This window comes from Corythoichthys intestinalis, chromosome 12 (assembly GCF_030265065.1).
Source record: "Corythoichthys intestinalis isolate RoL2023-P3 chromosome 12, ASM3026506v1, whole genome shotgun sequence".
In the NCBI taxonomy this organism is placed as follows: Eukaryota; Metazoa; Chordata; class Actinopteri; order Syngnathiformes; family Syngnathidae; genus Corythoichthys; species Corythoichthys intestinalis.
In genome coordinates this window covers 35,682,407-35,705,783 of record NC_080406.1, presented here as the reverse complement: position 1 = coordinate 35,705,783, position 23,377 = coordinate 35,682,407, and the positions used below count along the sequence as shown (strand labels likewise).

The window sequence follows — 23,377 nt, the reverse complement described above, 5'->3', positions numbered from 1 at the left end:
GCCTCCTCGCCAGCCACCCTCCGCAAACCTGTTTTACATGTCGGTTGGCCCTCCTCCTGTTGGCCGCGGCGATCCGTAACTTTTCTGTAGCCGAAGTATTCCCATACCAGCAATTTCATTTTCTTCGATGGGGGAAAAAAGTTCAGGAGTTTCACCTCCTCCAGCCATCACGTAGCAAAGCTGAATCACTGAAACTGAGCAACAACCATTGGGAGAGGGTTGAGCCTTGCAGCTGTAAGCGAGGGATTTCTCTATGCATTTTTTGTGACACAGAAAATAGCCAATACCTTTGGGATGGTATGAAGGAAAATTTTGCGGGTTTGAAACCGTGACGTTTTCATGCTACGGTATACCTTGAAACCGGTAATCGGCACACGTCTAATGTCTACAATCTCGACGGTCCTTCTCCGACCTCCGTTCGCCAGTCTTTATAGATTAAGATGACAATTATTATTGTTGTAACATTGGCAAGGAAGTCGCCAGTGTCGTCAGGTTTTTAGTCATTTATTTCAGAACTTGTGCAACAAAATACTACTACTGTCTGAGGTAGCTGACGCCAACAACAACGTCAAAAGAGAGAGTAAAGAGTCTTCCGCACCTCTCTCACTCTGTCATCAATCACATGGTGCATTCAGGAACAGAATGCAAAAAATAACTGCCATATTAGAACTCAATTCGTGCCATAAATATTATAATTATATTAGGGCTGTCGCACAATTATCGCGTTACGGGCGGTAATTAAATTTTTTAATTAATCACGTTAGAATATTTGATGCAATTAACGCACATGCCCCGCTCAAATTAAAATGACAGCAGTGTAATGTCCACTTGTTACTTGTTACCTGTTTTTTGTTGTTTGGCGCCCTCTGCAGGCGCTTGGGTCCAAATGATTTTTTTCATCAACAATGGCGAGTTACTAGTTTATTTTTATGATTGAAAATTTTACAAATTTTAATAAAACGAAAACATTAAGAGGGGTTTTATTATAAAATTTCTATAACTTATACTAACATTTATCTTTGAAGAACTACAAGCTTTTCTATCCATGGATCGCTTTAAGAGAATGTTAATAATGTTAATGGCATCTTGTTGATTTTTTCTTATAATAAACAAATACAGTACTTATGTACCATATGTTGAATGTATATATCCGTCTTGTGTCTTATCTTTTCATTCCAACAATTTACAGAAAAATATGGCATATTTCATAGATGGTTTGAATTGCGATTACTTACGATTAATTATTTTTTAAGCTGAAATTAACTCGATTAAAAATTTTAATCGTTTGACAGCCCTAAATTATTATTATGATTTGTATTTATATTTATAATTTGTTTCGCAAACTGGAATCGCTATTTGTAATTGTACTAGCAGTATTTATTAAGGATTTAGAGTAGTTTTTTTAGCTGTGGAATGAATCGAATGATGTATTCTTATGGAAAAATCTGCGCAACATAGGACCATTTCAACTTACAAACCAGCTCCTGGAACAAATTAAATTCGTATGTAGAGGTATCACTGTATTTCATTGTTATTTATTATTTATTTATCATTACTGTATCTCTCCGACTCTGTGCTGTGCGTCCGCTCAGTGCATGTAAGCCGTACACGTAAAGTTGAAACTTCCCTGCAATATACTGTAGTGGATGTGCAACTACACCTTATACTAACACGGAAAAAAATGTTTTTGAATACATTAATTGTACATTAGAGCTGGGCGGTAAACCGAAAATTTACCGTCACCGAAATTCTTCACGATGACCGACGTAATTTTGACCATGTCGGTAAATTCGGTAAATTAATAAAACAAGAAAATAGTCTTTTCATCCCGCTTTGACTGTGTTGTTCGTCTATGTTCATTCCCCTTTAAGAAAGCAGTGAATGTACTTACGTAGGAAGTCACGTGATCATCAGGAAGCCAATCAAACAGAAGCCCGGTAAGCTAACGCTAGCAGCTAATGCTACAAGCAAAACGTGATGGAGTGTGGCTTAAGGGAGGTTCGCCAAACTTTCACCCGACATTTAATAGACTCTTGGTGGCATCCAGGCGGGCTTTCACCCGCTGTCCTCCCTTGTTCTCACGATTTCCGGAGAGGGTGCTTTCAGTGCTTTCTACTGGTCGCCAGGCCACAGGCTAACGCTAGCAGCTAACGCTAGCGGCCGCTAGCGGCTAACGCTACAAATGAACGTGATGGAGTCGGATAGCGGCTCTAACCTTGTCGAAACGGCTAAACTTAATGAGTGGATTGGGCACGGACTGCATCTAGCAATTAATATGTTGCGTTATTTTGTATCTGACTGTGTGATTTCTCTGATAGCTTTTGTGATGGTAAAGCATTCAGCATAAAGCAGAATCCAACGGTGAAACTTCTAATATGACCGAGAAATGGCCCCAGCTATTTTTCTGTATGTGCTTAATTCTGTGTCATTATTGCTATCATAAAATCTTAAGTGTTTCATTTGCAGAACATCAATATAGCTTTAATGTGTGTCTGTCTGTCTGTTTGGGGGTTCATGTATGCGTGTATTTATTAAAAAATGCACTGGGGGGGGGGGGGGGGGGAGGAACCCTGAAACCATAAAGTAAACACTTGTATTGAATAATTATGTCACAGCAGCCATTCACAATAAATTGTCTTTTTGAAGTGTAGCTACTGTTCAAGCTGCAAGTCATTTGTGTTACAATGACATGTTTGCACAGGCATATTGATTTTGACAATGTACATTGTTCAAGCCGCTGTTATAAATGCTCATACTTGAATTCTTATTGTTTACAATACATTTTTATAAACCTAATGTCTAGACTGCATGTACAATTGTTATATATATCAAATTGAATGCTGGTAACTAAACAAGAAAATCTGTATTTTATGCATTGATTAAGATTTTCAAATTATATCCGCTTGGGCGACTTTATCGTCATTTATCGTTATCGAGGTAAATCTGCTCCATTTATCGTGATACGTGTTTAAGGCCATATCGCCCACCCCTATTGTACATGCAAGCTTAATAACAGACAATCTGTTGAAGCCCGAAGGGTATCTTTCTATTTTGTAAAGCCTTCCAACGAGACAACCTGGCACGCTGAAAGCACAAACACACCTTGAAGGGATCAAACATCCCCCAAAAAGTTGTGCATAAACAAACCTACTTAACATGCGCAAACACATCTCGGCTATGCGTTTGTGGGTTAAAAAAAACGCATACACATACAGCAGACAAGCACACCCGCATACACGCTGAGTAAATGTGATAAGAGCGAATATTTTTTTAAACCTCGCGGCAAAGTCTAATGTAAACACGGGTGTTCAATCATTTATTTGAAGAGTCATGAGGCGGCAGATGTGTACTAGCTTGTAACGGAACTTTACCCAACATGCTTGCAGACAGTCTTTGTCATAGACTTGGTGAAGCAGAATGTGGATAGAAAAGAGTACAGTACTTATTGTTTTCTTCCCTTTTTTGTTGTTGAATTTAAAATGTGAAAAATTAAATTAAAATTCAATTAATATATCAGGGAATATTTACTATTAAGAGGTCCTTAAAAAGAGGATTCTGACCATTTTTCGATTGACGATAGCTCTAAACGATTAACTGACGATTAAAATAATTGTAAATTACTTTTCAATACTTGTAGATTATTTTGACAGTCGATTATTCACCAATTCTATAGTTACTTTTCCCTTTTTAGAATTTTAATTTAATATAATTAAAAAAAAAAAAACTTACCGTTTTTCTTTTTGAAATATTGTTTTCCAAATAAAGATATTTCTTAAATTTAAAATGTAAAATAAATAAAAATTGAATTTTTGAAACATTCTTTTTTAAAAAGGTGCAATATGAAGTTCCTTTTTTTTTTTTTTTTTTTTACTTCTGACTGCCACTTCCAGCCTAAAGTGTAAGTGCACGCTGTGCATGCTTGTACGAGCACAGACATAAAGCAACGTAAAGCGTAAGTGAATGCTGTGCATGCTTGTACGAGCACAGACATAAAGCAACGAGCGTTTGGCCTATGAAATCAGCATCAGAAATTTAAAATCAGCTAAAGGGATTGTTTACTGTAAGCAGCAAGTCTTAAGTGGATTAGAGAAGTGTTTTTGCCAAGCGGAGACTTGGCTATTGGAGGGAAGTCTCAGTTAAAATGTCAGGGCTCTGTGTACTCATCAGAGCATTAGTGGAGCATGCATGGAGTAGAAAGTATTTTAAATGAACACTGAAAACTCAGTGTAGTACTTTGACATTATTTTTTTTCTTCTAAATAAACAATAACTTAAAAGCACTATATTAGCTAAATATGGCTAAATTATAACCATTAGGAGTGTGTATTGCTTTATATCTGGCGACACGATTCGTATCACAATTCACAGGTCATGATTCGATTCGATCCCAATTAATCCTGACACTACACTTGAAGACAACTAGTGCGATATTTGTATATCACTTTAGAAAAAAAAAAAACAATTTAAAATGGACATAAGTATATTTATATGAATTTATTCCTGAATACCTCATCCAGCACTAGGGTTGGGCCTTGTTTGAATTTGAATGGTTCTGGTTCCGGTTCACTTTCAATGAACTATTAATTTATCACAGGGTTTTAACTTGTATATAAATATCAGTCTTTGAATTTGAATATGATGAAGTTTCTTTCCACAGGAGTGCACTTTCACAAATATGTTTATTTTTCAAACGCTCAAGGGAGAAAACATTTACACGTATTCTTTTGCCTATGTTTTAGAGTGTCTTATGCTGCAAGCACTTTTATATGTTATTGAGCTCCCAGTAATGGGCTAACCTGGTGCAGAATATGAAACAAACAAACAAAAAAACAACTTCAACAAAAAAAACTAAAACCCAGTCCAGATTAGCAGCGGGTATAGTATAAAATCAGAAACAGTTTTTGTTGAGGAAAATGATCTCAGGCAGTAAGCGTGAGCGTTCTGGAAAGTTAGTGTCACCTGCAGTGAAGAACACACGTTCATTGGTGTAGATGAACCTTGAACGCATAAATACTGTATGAGAAAGCGAGAAAAAGTCACAAATATTACATAGAGGTAAGGTAGTTATGAGCCGCTACACACTTTACTTTCATGTCCCTTAGCTGGGAGTTAGGATGAAGCATTAGTATAAATTCTTGTATTGATTATAATTTGATGTAGATGAGGCAAAATAATAAGGATTGACTTGTTAGTAAAGCCTATTTGGAGGTGGCAACGCGCTACGTAAAGTACGTAGCTGCTTACAGTATATAGCTACATTAGCCTGACGTAATAATACGACTTATTCTCGTACTATATCATCCATCCGTCATCTACCACTTAATCCGGGGTTGGATCGCGGGGCAGCAGAAGACAGACATACGGTAATTTATTGTTTTATTTACCTGGTTCTGACTGGTTAGAAGACCGGTGCAGCGTGTCAAATACGCGGTACTCAGCTATGCACTACTCAGCACTTGTATTCCATTAAGCCGGAAGTGTTTAGTCATATTGGTCGTGCAGCCACCTTTGCATGATATAGCTGTGTTGCAAATGTTGCACTGAGCTGACTGGTCTTTTTTTTTTTGTGACGTTGAGCCAAACTTGAGCGCCGCCGCACCATATCCATGGTTGAAATCAAGTTGCAATGCACAAACACATGCTTCATGTGGCTTCTTCTTCGTGGTGTTCGATAGCTATTTTTTACGAAACATGGAATTGAAATTTTAAAATTCTAACAGTTCTGGGAGCATCGGAGTGTTAGTCCTGGATCCAATTGATGCTCGATGCCCAAAAATGTTTTTGTTTTATGTTTGAACAATATATGGCTTTCATTATAACTTTTTCTCTTTTTTAGTGCAAACCTGTTTTAGTCCAAACCTGCTTAAATGCAGGATTCTAAATACTCAGTGCCTCTGTTTTTGCAAAGCCAAAATGAGCCCGAATTTCAGGCTTATTAAACGAGTACCATAATTTCCCGAATATAAGGCACACCCGAGTATAATGCGCCCCTCAATTTTACTTGTAAAATCTTGGGAAAATTATTGAAAACGCGAACCCTAATTTTAGCACCAATAAATAGAAGAATACAAGAAAACAGAGCTCGTGTACTGGTACAGAAATGTCATTTTACTGACTGGTGAAACATAGCACATTAGTAGTTCAAAACATTACCACAAACTGACAATATTTACGATAATTATATGATTTTCAACTACTCCAACTTACCAGAATCTAGGCGAAAACAATTCAGACGTGACTTTTCTTTTAAAGGCTAGTGTATACAGTGCCTTGCAAAAGTATTCGGCCCCCTTGAATCTTGCAACCTTTCGCCATATTTCAGGCTTCAAACATAAAGATATGAAATTTAATTTTTTTGTCAAGAATCAACAACAAGTGGGACACAATCGTGAAGTGGAACAACATTTATTGGATAATTTAAACTTTTTTAACAAATAAAAAACTGAAAAGTGGGGCGTGCAATATTATTCGGCCCCTTTACTTTCAGTGCAGCAAACTCACTCCAGAAGTTCAGTGAGGATCTCTGAATGATCCAATGTTGTCCTAAATGACCGATGATGATAAATAGAATCCACCTGTGTGTAATCAAGTCTCCGTATAAATGCACCTGCTCTGTGATAGTCTCAGGGTTCTGTTTAAGGTGCAGAGAGCATTATGAAAACCAAGGAACACACCGGGCAGGTCCGAGATACTGTTGTGGAGAAGTTTAAAGCCGGATTTGGGTACAAAAAGATTTCCCAAGCTTTAAACATCTCAAGGAGCACTGTGCAAGCCATCATATTGAAATGGAAGGAGCATCAGACCACTGCAAATCTACCAAGACCCGGCCGTCCTTCCAAACTTTCTTCTCAAACAAGGAGAAAACTGATCAGAGATGCAGCCAAGAGGCCCATGATCACTCTGGATGAACTGCAGAGATCTACAGCTGAGGTGGGAGTGTTTCTCAAAGATATCCATAAAAAGTCTCGTTTAAAGTTTGCCACAAGCCACCTGCGAGACACACCAAACATGTGGAAGAAGGTGCTCTGGTCAGATGAAACCAAAATTGAACTTTTTGGCCACAATGCAAAACGATATGTTTGGCGTAAAAGCAACACAGCTCATCACCCTGAACACACCATCCCCACTGTCAAACATGGTGGTGGCAGCATCATGGTTTGGGCCTGCTTTTCTTCAGCAGGGACAGGGAAGATGGTTAAAACTGACGGGAAGATGGATGCAGCCAAATACAGGAACATTCTGGAAGAAAACCTGTTGGTATCTGCACAAGACCTGAGACTGGGACGGAGATTTATCTTCCAACAGGACAATGATCCAAAACATAAAGCCAAATCTACAATGGAATGGTTCAAAAATAAACGTATCCAGGTGTTAGAATGGCCAAGTCAAAGTCCAGACCTGAATCCAATCGAGAATCTGTGGAAAGAGCTGAAGACTGCTGTTCACAAACACTCTCAATCCAACCTCACTGAGCTCGAGCTGTTTTGCAAGGAAGAATGGGCAAGAATGTCAGTCTCTCGATGTGCAAAACTGATAGAAATATACCCCAAGCGACTTGCAGCTGTAATTGGAGCAAAAGGCTACAAAGTATTAACGCAAGGGGGCCGAATAATATTGCACGCCCCACTTTTCAGTTTTTTATTTGTTAAAAAAGTTTAAATTATCCAATAAAAGTTGTTCCACTTCACGATTGTGTCCCACTTGTTGTTGATTCTTGACAAAAAAATTAAATTTCATATCTTTATGTTTGAAGCCTGAAATGTGGCGAAAGGTTGCAAGATTCAACGGGGCCGAATACTTTTGCAAGGCACTGTAACTTGCTCGTTTCATCGTAATGAATAAATGTTTCTTCCATGGATTGATAGGGTAAAATAAAAGTGGGGACTGAAGTCGGAAAACGGAAAAAGCGCATCGCTGTGGACTGTAACAAGAGGAACTATTGTTATTTGGGTTTGAGTTTCCCGAGGGACAGATCTAGTTGACGGTCCCAGGAACTCTGTGTTGTGTTACGTTTGTTATGGTCAGAGTTGCCGAGTTGCAAGAAGCTAAATTCTGTGCTTTATGAATAGTGAAAAAAGCAGAATTTAACACAGATGTAATCATTCGACCAATCAGTGTGGTTTTACCGAAACAAGTATTACCGAAACAAAATGGTGACGTCATGTACCGTAATGGTCGGCAACGGATCGCCGCATACGCTTTCTTCAACACAACATGGCCGTGTCAATAAAAAAAAAATATGTCTTTAGATTAGGGCTGTCAAACGATTAAAATTTTTAATCAAGTTAATTACAGCTTAAAAATTAATTAATCGTAATTAATCGCAATTAATCGTAATTCAAACCATCTATAAAATATGCCATATTTTTCTCTAAATTATTGTTGGAATGTAAAGATAAGACAAGATGGATATATACATACAACATACGGTACATAAGGACTGTATTTGTTTATTACAACAATAAATCAACAAGATGGCATTAACATTATTGACATTCTGTTAAAGTGATCCATGGATAGAAAGACTTGTAGTTCTTAAAAGATGAATATTAGTACAAGTTATAGAAATGTTATATTAAAACGCCTCTTAATGTTTTCGTTTTAATAAAATTTGTAAAATTTTCAATCAAAAAATAAACTAGTAGCCCTATTCTGTCCTCAATGTGTGTGAGTACACAAATTGACAGATAGCGAACATAAGTTCCAAAAAGAAATCAGACGGTGCGGCAAAGTTGCATGGGCTTTACTGAAGTCATCTCTCTGTGTCAATAACTTGCATGAATCACAAAATAACATAAAATGTACACACACGTGTCCATTTGAGCAGTAGCACTAGCCAATTAGCTCACAAGCATCTAACAGTGTAACTGCATTTCACCATATATGTGAACAAATTCAAATACACATCATCAATAACTATCTAATGCTCATGAATATAAACAAAGGAGGAATTTAACTCACAAGCGATGCATGTATTAGACACAAACAGTGTGATGGGGCTATGAGAACTGCCACTGAATACTGGATGCGGACGTTAGCTGGTCTGAATAGCACTGTCTATTAGTGTGAGTTCGCGTCGACATATAATCACGTCAGAAAAGCGCGCCGAAACCCAAATAATCAGCTGCACTGAATCGCCAGCAGAGGGCGACATTACGCCACATCACATATGCAAGTCACACCCAAGCGCCAGCAGAGGGCGGAAAAACTCCATAAAACACAATTAACAAGTTGGCCTTTCACTGTACTGACATTTAAATCTGTCTGAGCGGGCCTAGTGCGTTAATTGCGTCAAATATTTTAACGTGATTAATTTTAAAAATTAATTAACGCCCGTTAACGCGATAATTTTGACAGCCCTACTTTAGATATATACAGTATATAATATATATACTTCTGTCTCCATCTATGTACCCGTGTATAATGCGCACCCATGATTTTACAAGTTGATTTTGGGGGAAAAAAGTGCGCGTTATATACGGGAAATTACGGTAATCCGAGCAATCACTAGAGGGTGACATACACAAATCTCTTACCGGATTAATTTAATGTCGTTGTTACTTCAGATGACTGCATGGCAATGCTGCTGCATACTGCCAACTACTGGACGGGAGTAGAAGTGCAGCCACTGAATTGTTTATTTCCACAAAAAACACAAGTGTAAGGATTAATACAGTCGGATTTTGAATCGATACAAGAATTGTTTGATGTAATATCGCGATACGTCTCTGAATACATTTTTTTGTAAAAAACCTTACTAATTAAACTATTTTTTGTTGAGAAAAAAATATCCATTATAGGTCAAATTGAATTGGACGTTTAGCACCGTCAATGGCAGTTAAACATGATCGTTCCCAGCTTGCCAACCCAGCTCAAATGGATTTAATTACTGTGAATGGCAGTGAATGAGTTAAGAGGCTCAAAAAGAGGATATGGAACATTTTTAGGTCAACAATATCTCCAAACAATTAACCGACTAACAAAATAGATGTCAGTTAATTTGATAAATGATTAGTTTTCGATTAATCATGGCAACCCTCTAGTGTTTCAGGCCCAAGGTTATGCTCGGTGAAAAGATTGTTTTGAAATCCCAATGAATATAAATTAACGACACTATTTCATGTTTAACATCAAGAGATTCAGTTAAAAGAGTAATGACAAGATTAATGATGTGACAAATCCTTGTAAAGAGAAAATAAAACGCAATCTTCTTGCAGCGGCACTTTGGAGAACATTGTGTTCCCATTTATCACTTCCTTTGCTTACTACTTTCTTGTCAAAGAAAAAAAGGCTGGTTCCATTAACACCTCTCCCTCCCTCTTAATGCTGCCAACATACACACTAAAGTAAAGGACTAGGTTGCTTTATGTATGTATAACCATTTCTTCATCCTGGTTTTGCACTTTTCTCTGCTTCCTTTTCTCTCCTTTTGTCTTGCGTTGTTTCCTTGCCACAGCTTTCCCTGGAGGCTTCTGACTCATCTGCGTCTCTGCGTGGTCGCACGCGATCCTCTGAGTCCCGACCACATGGTGGTGTCAAACGAAACCCAACAAACCCTGAACGTTAACCCTCGAATCGGAGCAGTGAGCTATAGCGTAGGTGGTAAACTAAAGACCCGGGGGCTGGTCTCACATTATTTTGTGTGAAAAGCATAACATCAATTGAGTTAGTTTATCGCCAAAGAAAAATTTAAATAAAATTTGTGCAGAGTATATTTAGCTTTTCCACCCTTATTGAAAAAAATACATGAATTTTCAAAAAATACCATTTTCTTTTTTTTTTTTTTAAATAACGAGCAAACATTTAAAAAAAAAAAAAAAACTCTTAGCTCCTTTTTATAAATCCTTTTATCCTTTTAATAATGTATTTTTTTTAATAAAAGAAGAAAATACTGTTTTCCCATTTATAAATTTAAAAAGTTGAATAATAACTAGGGCTGTCAAACGATTAAAATTTTTAATCGAGTTAATTACAGCTTAAAAATTAATTAATCGTAATTAATCGCAATTAATCGCAATTCAAACCATCTATAAAATATGCCATATTTTTCTCTAAATTATTGTTGGAATGTAAAGATAAGACAAGATGGATATATACATTCAACATACGGTACATAAGGACTGTATTTGTTTATTATAACAATAAATCAACAAGATGGCATTAACATTATTGACATTCTGTTAAAGTGATCCATGGATAGAAAGACTTGTAGTTCTTAAAAGATGAATATTAGTACAAGTTATAGAAATGTTATATTAAAACGCCTCTTAATGTTTTCGTTTTAATAAAATTTGTAAAATTTTCAATCAAAAAATAAACTAGTAGCCCTATTCTGTCCTCAATATGTGTGAGTACACAAATTGACAGATAGCGAACATAAGTTCCAAAAAGAAATCAGACGGTGCGGCAAAGTTGCATGGGCTTTACTGAAGTCATCTCTCTGTGTCAATAACTTGCATGAATCACAAAATAACATAGAATGTACACACACGTGTCCATTTGAGCAGTAGCACTAGCCAATTAGCTCACAAGCATCTAACAGTGTAACTGCATTTCACCATATATGTGAACAAATTCAAATACACATCATCAATAACTATCTAATGCTCATGAATATAAACAAAGGAGGAATATAACTCACAAGCGATGCATGTATTAGACACAAACAGTGTGATGGGGCTATGAGAACTGCCACTGAATACTGGATGCGGACGTTAGCTGGTCTGAATAGCACTGTCTATTAGTGTGAGTTCGCGTCGACATATAATCACGTCAGAAAAGCGCGCCGAAACCCAAATAATCAGCTGCACTGAATCGCCAGCAGAGGGCGACATTACGCCACATCACATATGCAAGTCACACCCAAACGCCAGCAGAGGGCGGAAAAACTCCATAAAACACAATTAACAAGTTGGCCTTTCACTGTACTGACATTTAAATCTGTCTGAGCGGGCCTAGTGCGTTAATTGCGTCAAATATTTTAACGTGATTAATTTAAAAAATTAATTAACGCCCGTTAACGCGATAATTTTGACAGCCCTAATAATAACATAAAACTAAACATGATAACAAAAGAATATTTACTTCTTTTAGATTACATTAAAAATGTAATTAAATTGAAATCATAGTATTTTTTTCCATTTTAAAAAAGAGACATAAAAATATTAGAACTAAAAAGGAAATATTAACTTATTCATTTTCCCATGTTTTGTTTTTGTTAATAAACAAAAAATAAAATAAATGCTTTTTCTTCTCTTTTTTGTTTTTCATTTAATGGAAAAATGTCAAAGCTTTTTTTTTTTTTTTTTTTTTTTTAAATAAAAATAGGGAATATTCAGTTTTTTCCCTTTGGAAATTAAAAACTTAGGGCATAAAATTTGAAAATATTTTCCTTTGAGAGTCTTAAGAAAGATAATTTGGACAATTTTTCGGTCAACGATGTCTCCAAACGATTAATCGACTATCAAAAATGTTGTCAATTTAGGTCATTAAATGCTTTTGACAGCTATAGATGTCTAATCCATTTGAACATGGTGGCCTGGGAGCAACCATTTGCTGCCAGCCTCACCCAATTCAAATGGGTTGGACTGAAACCGACCGATATTGATTTATGAGGTAGTTCACGTAAAGCTAAGCATTACATATGTTTGTGATAATGGATTAACGCTTCGATCGTGACATCTTGTATCTTTATGACTTCCTTTGATTGTACATTGGGGTTACATTTTACAACATTGTGATAAGTATAATGAAGAAAACTCAACAAAGTCCAAACATTCAAGACTTCCATAAACACAAACATCACCTTAAGAAAGTTTTCCACTTCCATCACGTTTCACACACTTGACAGGGGTTCGATGCAGGCACCACTATTGTGATATCCTGGTTACGGAACATTACACCTCAGCACCACATGACAAACTTGTCTGATATTGTTTTCCTTCCTTTCCTTTACTTGCAATAAACTTGTTAGCTGCTAATGATGGTGATAGATGTCTAATCGTTTGGCTCTTTTGAATCTTCTGCTGCTAATATAAATTAGTTTATCACTATTGGACATCCAGTCCATTTGAAGTGGGAGGGTGAAGTGGGCGTTCATTCGCTGCCAACCCTCCGACTTCAAATGGATTGGACATCTATCACTGTCAATGGAGGCCAGTGAGTTAAGAGGCTCAAAAACAAGGATTTCAATATTTAGGTCAACAGAATCTCTAAACAATTCATCAACAATCAAAACAGTTCATTTGACAATCGATTAATCATGGCAGTCCTAGTTGGCAAACAGAGGAAACCAAAACTATGATGTATCCCGTCCCACCCATGTCAAATTTAAAACCACTTACAAAAGTGGCCTAAATTGAAGCTGAAAATATCCTGTTCTGTGTGATTTGGCACATACAAAACATCACAAAAGAATCACACTCTAATCAGATAAAGGCAGAACGATCTGATTGAGGTAATTTCACATAGCCTTATAATAGGTGCAAACATTAATGACGGCTGAACTGTACTTGAGTCATGTGTATACTTGAACCAGAAACCAAACCCTTGCTCTCAGTCACGGCATACCTCAAGATGTGTGTTGTCAGCCGATACGGCCGCACACATTGTTATATCAGGGGTGGGGAACTTTCCATTTCACCATTTAAACGCTTAAAAACTATGTTCTGTACATTGTCCACACCTAAGTATACATACACACACACACACACACACACACACATGCTGAGGACCCTGAGGGGAGAGGAAGTTTTTTCCAGCTGGAGGTCTGCTCTGATTACACAGTCACCTCCAGCACATACGTCACTTTTATAACTTTACATGACACATAAAGGCTAACTAATGCACACAAACAGGTGAGTAAGCACTTCTCTAGTTTCAGTGTTGACACACAACGATGGTTAGGGAATGGTGTGATGGGAGAGGTAGACATAAAGGAGAGCTGTTGTGGTTTGTGGGTTAAGACTAAAGGTAACCGGTCGAGCCACATTGCCCAACATCTCATCATTAATCCAAGCCCACCCACATAAGTTTGCTATAACTTTCACTGGCCAGAGAAGGAGAGATGGGTTCAGCTGTAGCCCACAGTACTCGCCAATCAGGCCCACTGCCCCTGCTTTCAACAAGTAATCAGATTAAGCTTCGTCATCCACCAACCGCGCCCCCAGCTTTCAACTACCAATCAGATCATGCATTCGTCATCCGCCAACCGCGCTCCCTACTTTCAATGACCCTAACCCCTACCCTAACCCTAACCTCAAACCCTAACCCCTTCAGGGCTCTTGATGTTTTCCAAGTGTTGAGTGCGCAACTGCGCAACGATTGTAGCATCCTAAGTAACAATGTTAAGACTTTTTCGTTTCCTCAAAATGTATTTCAAGGCGAGTACTGCGAGCCGCAGCTGGACTTACTTGGATAAAGATGAAAACAAAAAAAGTGAAGCTACCCTCCACTAGGGGGTGCAGAGGACACTTAGCTAAGCTAGATTTAAAGCAAAAGGTAACATTTAGTATTAATGACCTTCATGTGAAATATGGTTACAGAAAGTATTGAAGTATACAAATCTCACGTTACTTAGAGCTTTGATAAAGGAGAACATTAGGTTTAAAAGCAGAAAAAAAAAAAAAAAAAAGCGCGGCCACTGTGTGATAAACATGGGAAAAAAACTTGGTTGACTTAAAACAAGTAAAAAGTAGCTAAAAAAACAGGCAGATTCTTTGCAGTTTTGGTACCTGTGCAATCTGTCTCAGTCTTTCTCCTTTCTACATCTGAGACTCATGCTGCATTCGAGGAAGGTGGGAAGTTGGAGTTTTTCCCAACAGAGTTTGGCGAACTGGGAGTTCCTAGTAGGCCTGAACGATATTGGAAAAAACTATTGCTGCGATTTTTTTGGGATTTGCGATATATTGCGATATTATATTGCGATATTAAAAAAAAAAAGTATATATATTTTTTTTCAAGAAATTTTCAGAAGATGGCTTAAATAGCTGTTTGGAAAGACTTTAGATGACTCACTATCACCACAGTGTACAGTCATCCCTTGTTTTTCGCGGTTAATGGGGACCAGAACCTGCCGCGATAAGTGAAAAACTGCGAAGTAGCGCACCCCCCCCATTTTTTTTTTTTTTTTGTGTGAGTTTTTTGTGCCCAATGTATTTATTCAGATTTAGCATTGGAAAGAGATACATAAAAGACATGTTTTTTTCTCACTTTTCCCCCCCAAAGTGATTTAATGTATATAAATAAATGGTTTTTAAGCACTTCAAATATCATAATTATGATAAGTTTTAAACATAACTGTCCAACCAAATCATTTTTGAACAAGAATAAAGTACTGTAGCAGATAAATGCTTGGCTTTATTAAATGCTTCTGTTTATCTACTTTAGCTGTGACCGTTGAAGTGACATGTAGAAATTTCAAACTCCTCATTATCACTTCTGGCATTTAAATGTCTCCAACGTCCCCACAGTACACACATTCATTCCAGCGCGGCTTCCTTGCAACTGTTTAAGAAGTTAAACGATGATTGACAGATGCCCTGTGTGAAGTCTGCTTCTTTGGCCAGATCAAAGCCATCGTTGTGCGCAGTGACTGAGAGGATCAAAAGGCTGGGAGAAGGAGGGTAGGAGGCTGTGCGCAGACCAGAAAGTGAGGCGTATGTGGAAAAAAAAAAGAAAAACTATCGCACGTGCTTGCGATGGGACTATCGCGCACACGCACATCGCTATGGCGATGTCTAAACGATATATCGTTCAGGCTTAGTTCCTAGTCTCAAAGTCGGGGGGAAAAAAAAGTACCCGCCTCACGAGTTGCTTCAATCTGTTGTCACTCGACAAAATGACGCTTAAGACAACATACAGTATTTATTATGACACAAGAATGTAGTTAAATTAAATGTATGTAGTTTTTCTCATACAGTGAATTAGCTTAAAGCGTTAATAGATGTTTTTATTACTGGTGCACGATAATTATTGGTCCGATAATTATCGGTCCGATAGTAGAAATTATGATGTCATCCCGATAAATCCAATAACATTATTAATAGGACCGATATGTATTGCGCTGGCTTTACAGTTTACAGTGACTTTACACACTAGTATATGCAAGCAGTTGACCATTTGCAGGGCATTTCTCCCACCTGCTGGTCAGAATAATTCGTTGCATCTATTTTTTGTCACAGTAGTTTTGTTCACATTACACGCTCATTCACATACACATTGCGGTGTCTAGCGGTTGCATTGACAATCTTGAATGATTTCTGTTACATTTCCGCCTCGGAAATATGTCTGTAAGTATTTTATGTTTACTATAACATATGGATGTGCACCATATGTTTACTTCTGTGGTGAAGGGTCTTATGTACAGAACTCAATAAGTTGTTGTGTTATAGAAGCCAGCCAATGCTTTAGTAGCTCAAGCTAGTGTACTATGCCACACATATAATAGTTGTGTATATAAGTGTATTGTGCAGTACTTTGTATATTGAATATTGAAAATATGTATTTTTCTGTTGTACTTTCACATTATTAAGACGAGTGTCTTCCCATAAAAGCAAGAAAAGACCAAGCCTTGTGGTTTATGGAAGTGCATTCATTTTTAGCTGGCTGTCAGGCAGTGAAGAAGTGAAACGCACTGTTTTGTTCATGGTTTATGAAAAATCTGGTGAGATCAAAGGCAAATCTATGTTGAATCCACCACTAGTTTTTTTTTTTGTTTTTTTTTTTAAACCTCCAGGTGTTCAAAAACTCAGGTTATACATTCTATATAACATATATTTATTATCGGTTACCGATATCGGTACCGGCCTTGAGGAGCTGGAAGTTATCGATATCGGTATCGGTTTCAAAAAATGGATATCGTGCGCCCCCAGTTTTTATATTGACTTTCAGCAAGGATGTAACTGAAGAAGGCAGTTGAGCGTGTGTGCTGTTTGCCTCAGCCATCTTTTTTTCCTCTACTATTTGTTCGCTTACGAAAAAGCAGGTTTGCTGGAGGTCCAAATGTCTTTTGATGGCCAAAATAAAAAACAACTTGTCGCAATCAGCCATCTTTGCTGTTTACATTCGCTCAGAACGCTTTGAGGTCGCAACCGGTACTAACCAAATGGGATAAGTCTGACTTTCCACGAATGCAGCATTAAGCATAGCCTGTTTCACTTCCTGGGTCTATTTAGGCTTGTTTCAGTGGGTAGCCAATGCCTGATGAGTAGGCGGGACAATCCGAGACACTTTTATTTGATTTGCTAAAATAGCACTGGCATTTAAAAATGTCGGACAACAGCTATTTTGCCTAATTTGGGGAAATATTTGCCATTTTTCTCCACTATTACACATCGGAAAATTTTAAATGTCTTTTGATTTTTAAAAATAGTGCTCATATTTCAGTGCGATTGACTGTACTAGATGTCCAATTCTTTTTGACTGGGAGGGGCTATTGAACAAAATTCTGGCGCACTTAGTGGCAGCCAATTAATTAATGGAAAAAACTTTTTAATTATGTGTATTAAATTAGCTTTCTGGAAATATATATATAATGTGAAACGTAAAACAAAATTGTGACAATTTCAAAATCCATTTCAACTCGGATGGCTGGCATTGAATCATCATGTTTCAATGACAGCCAATGAGTTAATTGCTGAAATAACATTAAAACAGTTTAAGGTTATTGATTTGTTTCCTTAGTTTGATTGTTGCAATTGGTAATTAGCCAAAGTTATTGTCTGGTCGGTTCATTTTAGAGCAACCCTGGTTCATCTGTTATTGTCAGTGGCATCCAATGAGTTAATATGGCAATTTAAAAAAAAATAATTTCCCATATTAAACAGCTCTCTGCACACAAAATTGACGTTATATATGCACAAACAAAGTAATTACACTTTAATGAATAACTGTCGGGATTAAACTGTTTATTATCATATTTCTACAAGCAGAAATTGATTGACATGTTTGTCTTGGATCTCATTATGTTGTATGGGTGTAACCGAAAGAAGTGGACAGAACGGTCAAGGAAATGGAATTCAGTATTCGTAACTATGAACTCTTTAATTTGCTGCTAATTTTCATAATTTTTCAAATGTATAAACCATTACGCTTCATAGCTACAAATACGTCACTTTGACTAAACCAAGCACATTTGACTTAAAATAACTAATGCCTGTTTAGAAGTTTAGCATAAAACCTTTTAACATGAAATCCTTCAAATAAAATGCATGATTTGGATTAAATTACATTGCATTAGTAATACGTTAATTGGCCAGTTATTTCTAGACATAACTGCAGATTACTAAATGAAAGTGGAAACAGCATAGACCGTCAAAGCTAAATCCCCATTCAATTATTAACTCTTTATGGGCCATTCCTTTAACTGATTGGCTGCTATTGATGCCTCTAGATGGCCAATCCGTTTTGACTGGGAGAGGTTAGCAGCGAATTATCAATCAATCAATGGCATGCAATGAAACCATTACTATGAAAAAAAAATCAAAGATAAGCAGCTCGGAACTTTAAAGTGTTACTTGGGGCCATAACCTGTGTGCATTTCTGTTTTTATTCATTTTAATTTCATTGAATAGTGTTTTGGGCTGCAACTAATTCAGGGTGTACCCTGCCTACTGCCAGACTCCAGCACTCCCGTTACTGTTGTGAGGATAAGCAGCACGGAAGTAAAGATGCACGATATTATCGGTTACCGATAATTATCGGCCGATAATGGCAATTATGACGTCACACGGATAATCCAGATTTTTTAAAAATTAAACCGTTAATGCAATCCGATAATTATATACATGATTTAGGCTCCAAATGTACAATTTTGTCCAATTCTACACCACCGCCACAAACCCTCCCCCCTCTGAGGCATGATGTGAGTGACGTAACACGAAATGCTTGATATCATGGCAGCTCCGTCACAACTTAGTCAGTCAGTAATGCATTCAGTACATTGCATATTTATAACGTCTTAATCAGATTTTTCTCAAATCTAATCAAATAATTTTCTCAAATTTTGTTTTGAACGTTAAAGACTAGTTAACAGACGAATGCGCCAGATTATTCCACTTACTTGAAGTACATATTACTATTTGTTCTATCAAAAAATTGGTCATTTTTCACTTGAATCAAGAAAAAAATGTTTTCAAATGTTTTGAACCAAATCTATTCTTGAATAAAGAACATTTCTGACAAGTTTTTTTTTTTTCAAATCAAATTTAATAATTTATAGCTTAAAATAAGTAGGGTTGGGCATCGTTTGAAAATGAACGATTCCGGTTCAGATTACGATTCCACGTTTCAATTCCGGTTCTGAACGATTCTTGATTCCAATTCTTTTAAGAGGCAGGGTCAAAAGAAAAAGGCAGGGTAAAAAAAAATGCATGGTTTAAATTAAAGTCTTAACTTCTCGATGATTTTTAAAAAAATTATAAAACCTTCTCACAGGATTAATTTTAACTTGTATATAAATATAAGTCTTTGAACTTGAGCAATTTTTTCCGCTTGGCAGTCAGGGCATCGAAACATGGAGTTGAAATTTAAAAATTCGAACGATTCCGGGAGCATCTGAGTGATAGAACCGGTTCCCATCGATGCTCGATGCCCAACCCTAGAAGTAAGACTGTTAAGCTTATTTTCAGCTAGCTATTTATCTTATTTCAAGAAATCTGAGTGAAATTTACTTGAAGCACTGGCAGATAATTTCACTTATTTCCAATAGATTTACACTGAAAACAATTGAATATAACTAGTTTCAAGGAGGTGTGTTTTTGCAGTGTAGTGATTAGAGCTGAAATGAATACTGGAGCAACTCGAGTAACTGAGTTTCAAACAGGATCTGAGGAATCGTTAAATTTTGCCAGCTCTAAGCATCACGTTTTGCCCGGACTCCTTTTAATGTGGGACAACGCGCTGACGTCACGTGCGCAGAAGAAGAAACAATAAAAAAAATACCTTACTGGAGCCGAAAGCAGTTACAAACTGCGCCGACGTTGCTAAAAACTACTCCCGCATGTTGCTACGGTGGTAACAGGTAGCGTCTGATGCGTGTCATAGATATCACATGTACGTAGAACTAGATGCGAATTGACCGACTCGGCGGCGTTAATAAAACAGCCACCATCCTAAAGCAGTACACTTCTCAGCACTCATAAATAAGATTAACGTGTCACTCGCTCACGTAACGTTATCCCTGCGGAGGGCGAGGTTTCTATTCATTATGACCACTGTCGATGCGTGGCTAGCTCTTACATACGGGCTTTATTTAATCTGTGAAAACAGAGATGTAGAGTGATTAGGGTGTAAAATAAAAACTTAATAATGCTAACTGTCAATTTTACCTCACTAGTCATTGCTGGATAAAACACCAAGTAGCACTGGTGCCCAATGTGTTCCAATACAGCACAGCATTTATTTTGAACACTGCAAAAACTTAAAATCCTATCAGGACTTACAGTTTAGACTAAATCAGTGCTTCTCAATTATTTTCTGTTACGCCCCCCAGAGGAAGACGTAAATGTTTCGCGCCCCCCCCCAACTCTCTGCCGCCACTGTAAATAGTATCATTCGTCTATATTACTATTATAAGTACGCCTCAGCCTAACATTGTGTCCTTTTTTTTCTATTAAAGAAAAAAAGTAACATAGATCAACTTATAATAAAGTATAACTTTTTTAACATTGTGTTGCTTGTAACAGAAAAGACTTAACGCGCATCAATTTGCCTGAAGTTAAAAAAAAAAAAAAAAAAAAAGTCACATCCAAACTGTAAAAATACACTCAAGGTACATTTTTGACCATTTGATACTGAAAAAGAAAATGTAATAAAATCAGTAAATAATAACAAATTCAAATTGATTAGAAACATTTACTCTTCAGGACAACATGCCAAAAAATTTGACCGAAAAAAAACAAAACTGAGTAGAGGGGGGGGGAGTCTTTGGACAGAAGGAAAGTTTTTATTTTCGCTGATTCACCACAGTGCTCACTGGTTTACTGATATAACACTGACAAAGCGGGACGATTGTGACAATTGGCAATATTCGGCACATTTTCGCTGAAAAACAATCAAGCAGCTTATCAATGAGATTGAGGTCTAATGTCTTTAAGTGGCGTCTTAACTGATTTGGCTTCTCCGCTATAATCATTTTTAGACTCAGTAAACAGTGGTCTTTCCTCATTTCCCACTATATTAAAAGTCAAAGGCAAACGGCCCGAAAAAAGCGCATTCTCGGCGGCCGAGGGAGAACCGTAGGTGAGGGCGGTGGTAGTGACGATCCCAAGCCGAAAACGGCACTTCTCGGCCGGACACGTGAGAACCGAAGAAGACAGTGGGTCGCTGCGTGAGTCCAGCTCTGCATGAGTCTCTTCCGTGTGCTCTTGCTTACTTCAAAAATACTGCACGCACTTTGAAAATGAGAGCGCCACTGCCACCCACGGAGTGGATGTGCAAGTACACTTTATTCTATCTAGAACGGCAAAAAAAAAAAAAAAAAAAAAAAACATGTTCCCCGAGGTCACTCGCGCCCCCCCTGGCATCGCTCTGCGCCCCCCTGGGGGGGCGCGCCCCACCATTTGAGAAGTACTGGACTAAATTAAAACTTAACCAGAATTTATAGCTTGACACAAGTGGAAATTCAATTGAAACACGAGGGAAAAACACCTACTTTAAAGTGATGTGTGTTATCAAGTGTAATGACGTTTTTAGGTAAGAAATATATATATATTTTATAAGCTCTAAACGTTTTTTGAGTGAAAGCAGTGAATTAGTCTTTTTTTTGTCACATTTGAGATGCAATTGTTGGCTGTTTTCAACAATGTACATAGAAAATAAAGACATTGACTGAAAATAGTTCAATATTAGATTAAATGTCTTGTTTTCTCATCTATATTTATAATTGCTCTTTACCTAAAAAAAAAAAGTTTTATCCGATTACTCGATTAATTGATAGAATGTTCAGTCGATTACTCGATTACTAAACTATTCGATAGCTGCAGCCCTAGTAGTGATGTTATATGTGTTAGGAATGGCTTACTTTTAAAGGCATTTTTGTGCGACTGAGGTATTTACTCCCTAAGTAATTGTTGCCAAAAGTTTACCATTACACAATGACAGACAATCTGTCATTGTTTAGATGTTTGAATTTACTATTTGTTCGCATTTGATGTGGAAAAAAAGAGCAATAAATTCTATTTTTGCACAGTAATATTTGCGCTTGTGTATACTTTAACATTTTACATACATCTTTTAATTGAATTATCGGCTTGACATTATCGGTTATTGGCTGGAACGAGGAGGAAATTATCGGTTATCGGTATCGGTTGAAAAATGTATTATCGTGCATCACTACACAGAAGATAAATGAATTAATAAATGATGAATGGCTGACTTTTTATTAACATTGTATTAATATATTTATTATTATAAAAGCCAAAATAATTATTAAGAATTAAAAAATACATATGACAATAAATGTTATTATTCGAGTTTTTTCATGAGCAAAAATTGTCACGTGCCCTCTAAAAGGTTAAAGGTCTGACGTGCCAACTTTTTAATAGCTGTCCACTTGCGTGACCACTGTCCATGAAAGGGTTAAAATTACCAAATATAGTCACTTTGCCTGCAAAGGGTTAATAAAGCTTGTTATAGTGTATGTCATGATATTACACAAACACAAAAATGGGCACTGAGGCATACAGTAATAGGGGAGGATAGATAGATAGATAGATAGATAGATAGATAGATAGATAGATAGATAGATAGATAGATAGATAGATAGATAGATAGATAGATAGATAGATAGATAGATAGATAGATAGATAGATAGATAGATAGATAGATAGATAGATAGATAGATAGATAGATAGATAGATAGATAGATAGATAGATACTGTTAATAAAATTTATCTATCTATGTCCAAATTCACAACGAACACAGCAAAGCAATACATTTAAGAAAAATAATACATAGATAGATTTTTAAAAATCATGATTACCTTCTTCACCTTGCGTGTTAGCACGTCCAGCCAACAAGCAAAAAAGCAGCAGAATCCACAGGTATGACATCATTACAACACGGCGTTCAACGGTTCGAATGGACTGGATTTGGTGGACAATGAAGGCGCAGAGAGTCACAGGGGGGTTCTGTACACGAGTACGCGTCCGAGTTGGCAGCCGTCTCCAAGGTGCTTCGGTGTGCTTCTTCGACGTCTGTCTCCTTCTTTTGTCTCGATTGGAAGAGAGAAGGTTCCGGGGCTATATTAGGGAGGCGGGGCTACTTTTCCCTCCCAAAATCAGACACACCGGCGGATGGCAGACATGACATGAGCCGGCTTTTTTAAATCACCTCGATGTTTTACGTCCCACAAGCTACCCGTACACTTTTAATATGT

At 37.1% G+C, this 23,377-nt stretch overlaps 1 protein-coding gene across 1 annotated transcript in view; it reads right to left on the bottom strand.

Annotated features, from left to right (window-relative positions):
- Positions 1-23,235, bottom strand: part of LOC130926996 (retinitis pigmentosa 1-like 1 protein) — a 49,166-nt gene extending 25,931 nt beyond the window's left edge. Inside the window, exon 1 of the mRNA XM_057852412.1 lies at positions 22,982-23,235. Within this exon, the coding sequence (XP_057708395.1) occupies positions 22,982-23,054 (73 nt within the window). The 5' untranslated portion in view covers positions 23,055-23,235. The remainder of the gene's footprint in view (positions 1-22,981) is intronic.
- Between the last annotated feature and the right edge of the window lie 142 nt (positions 23,236-23,377).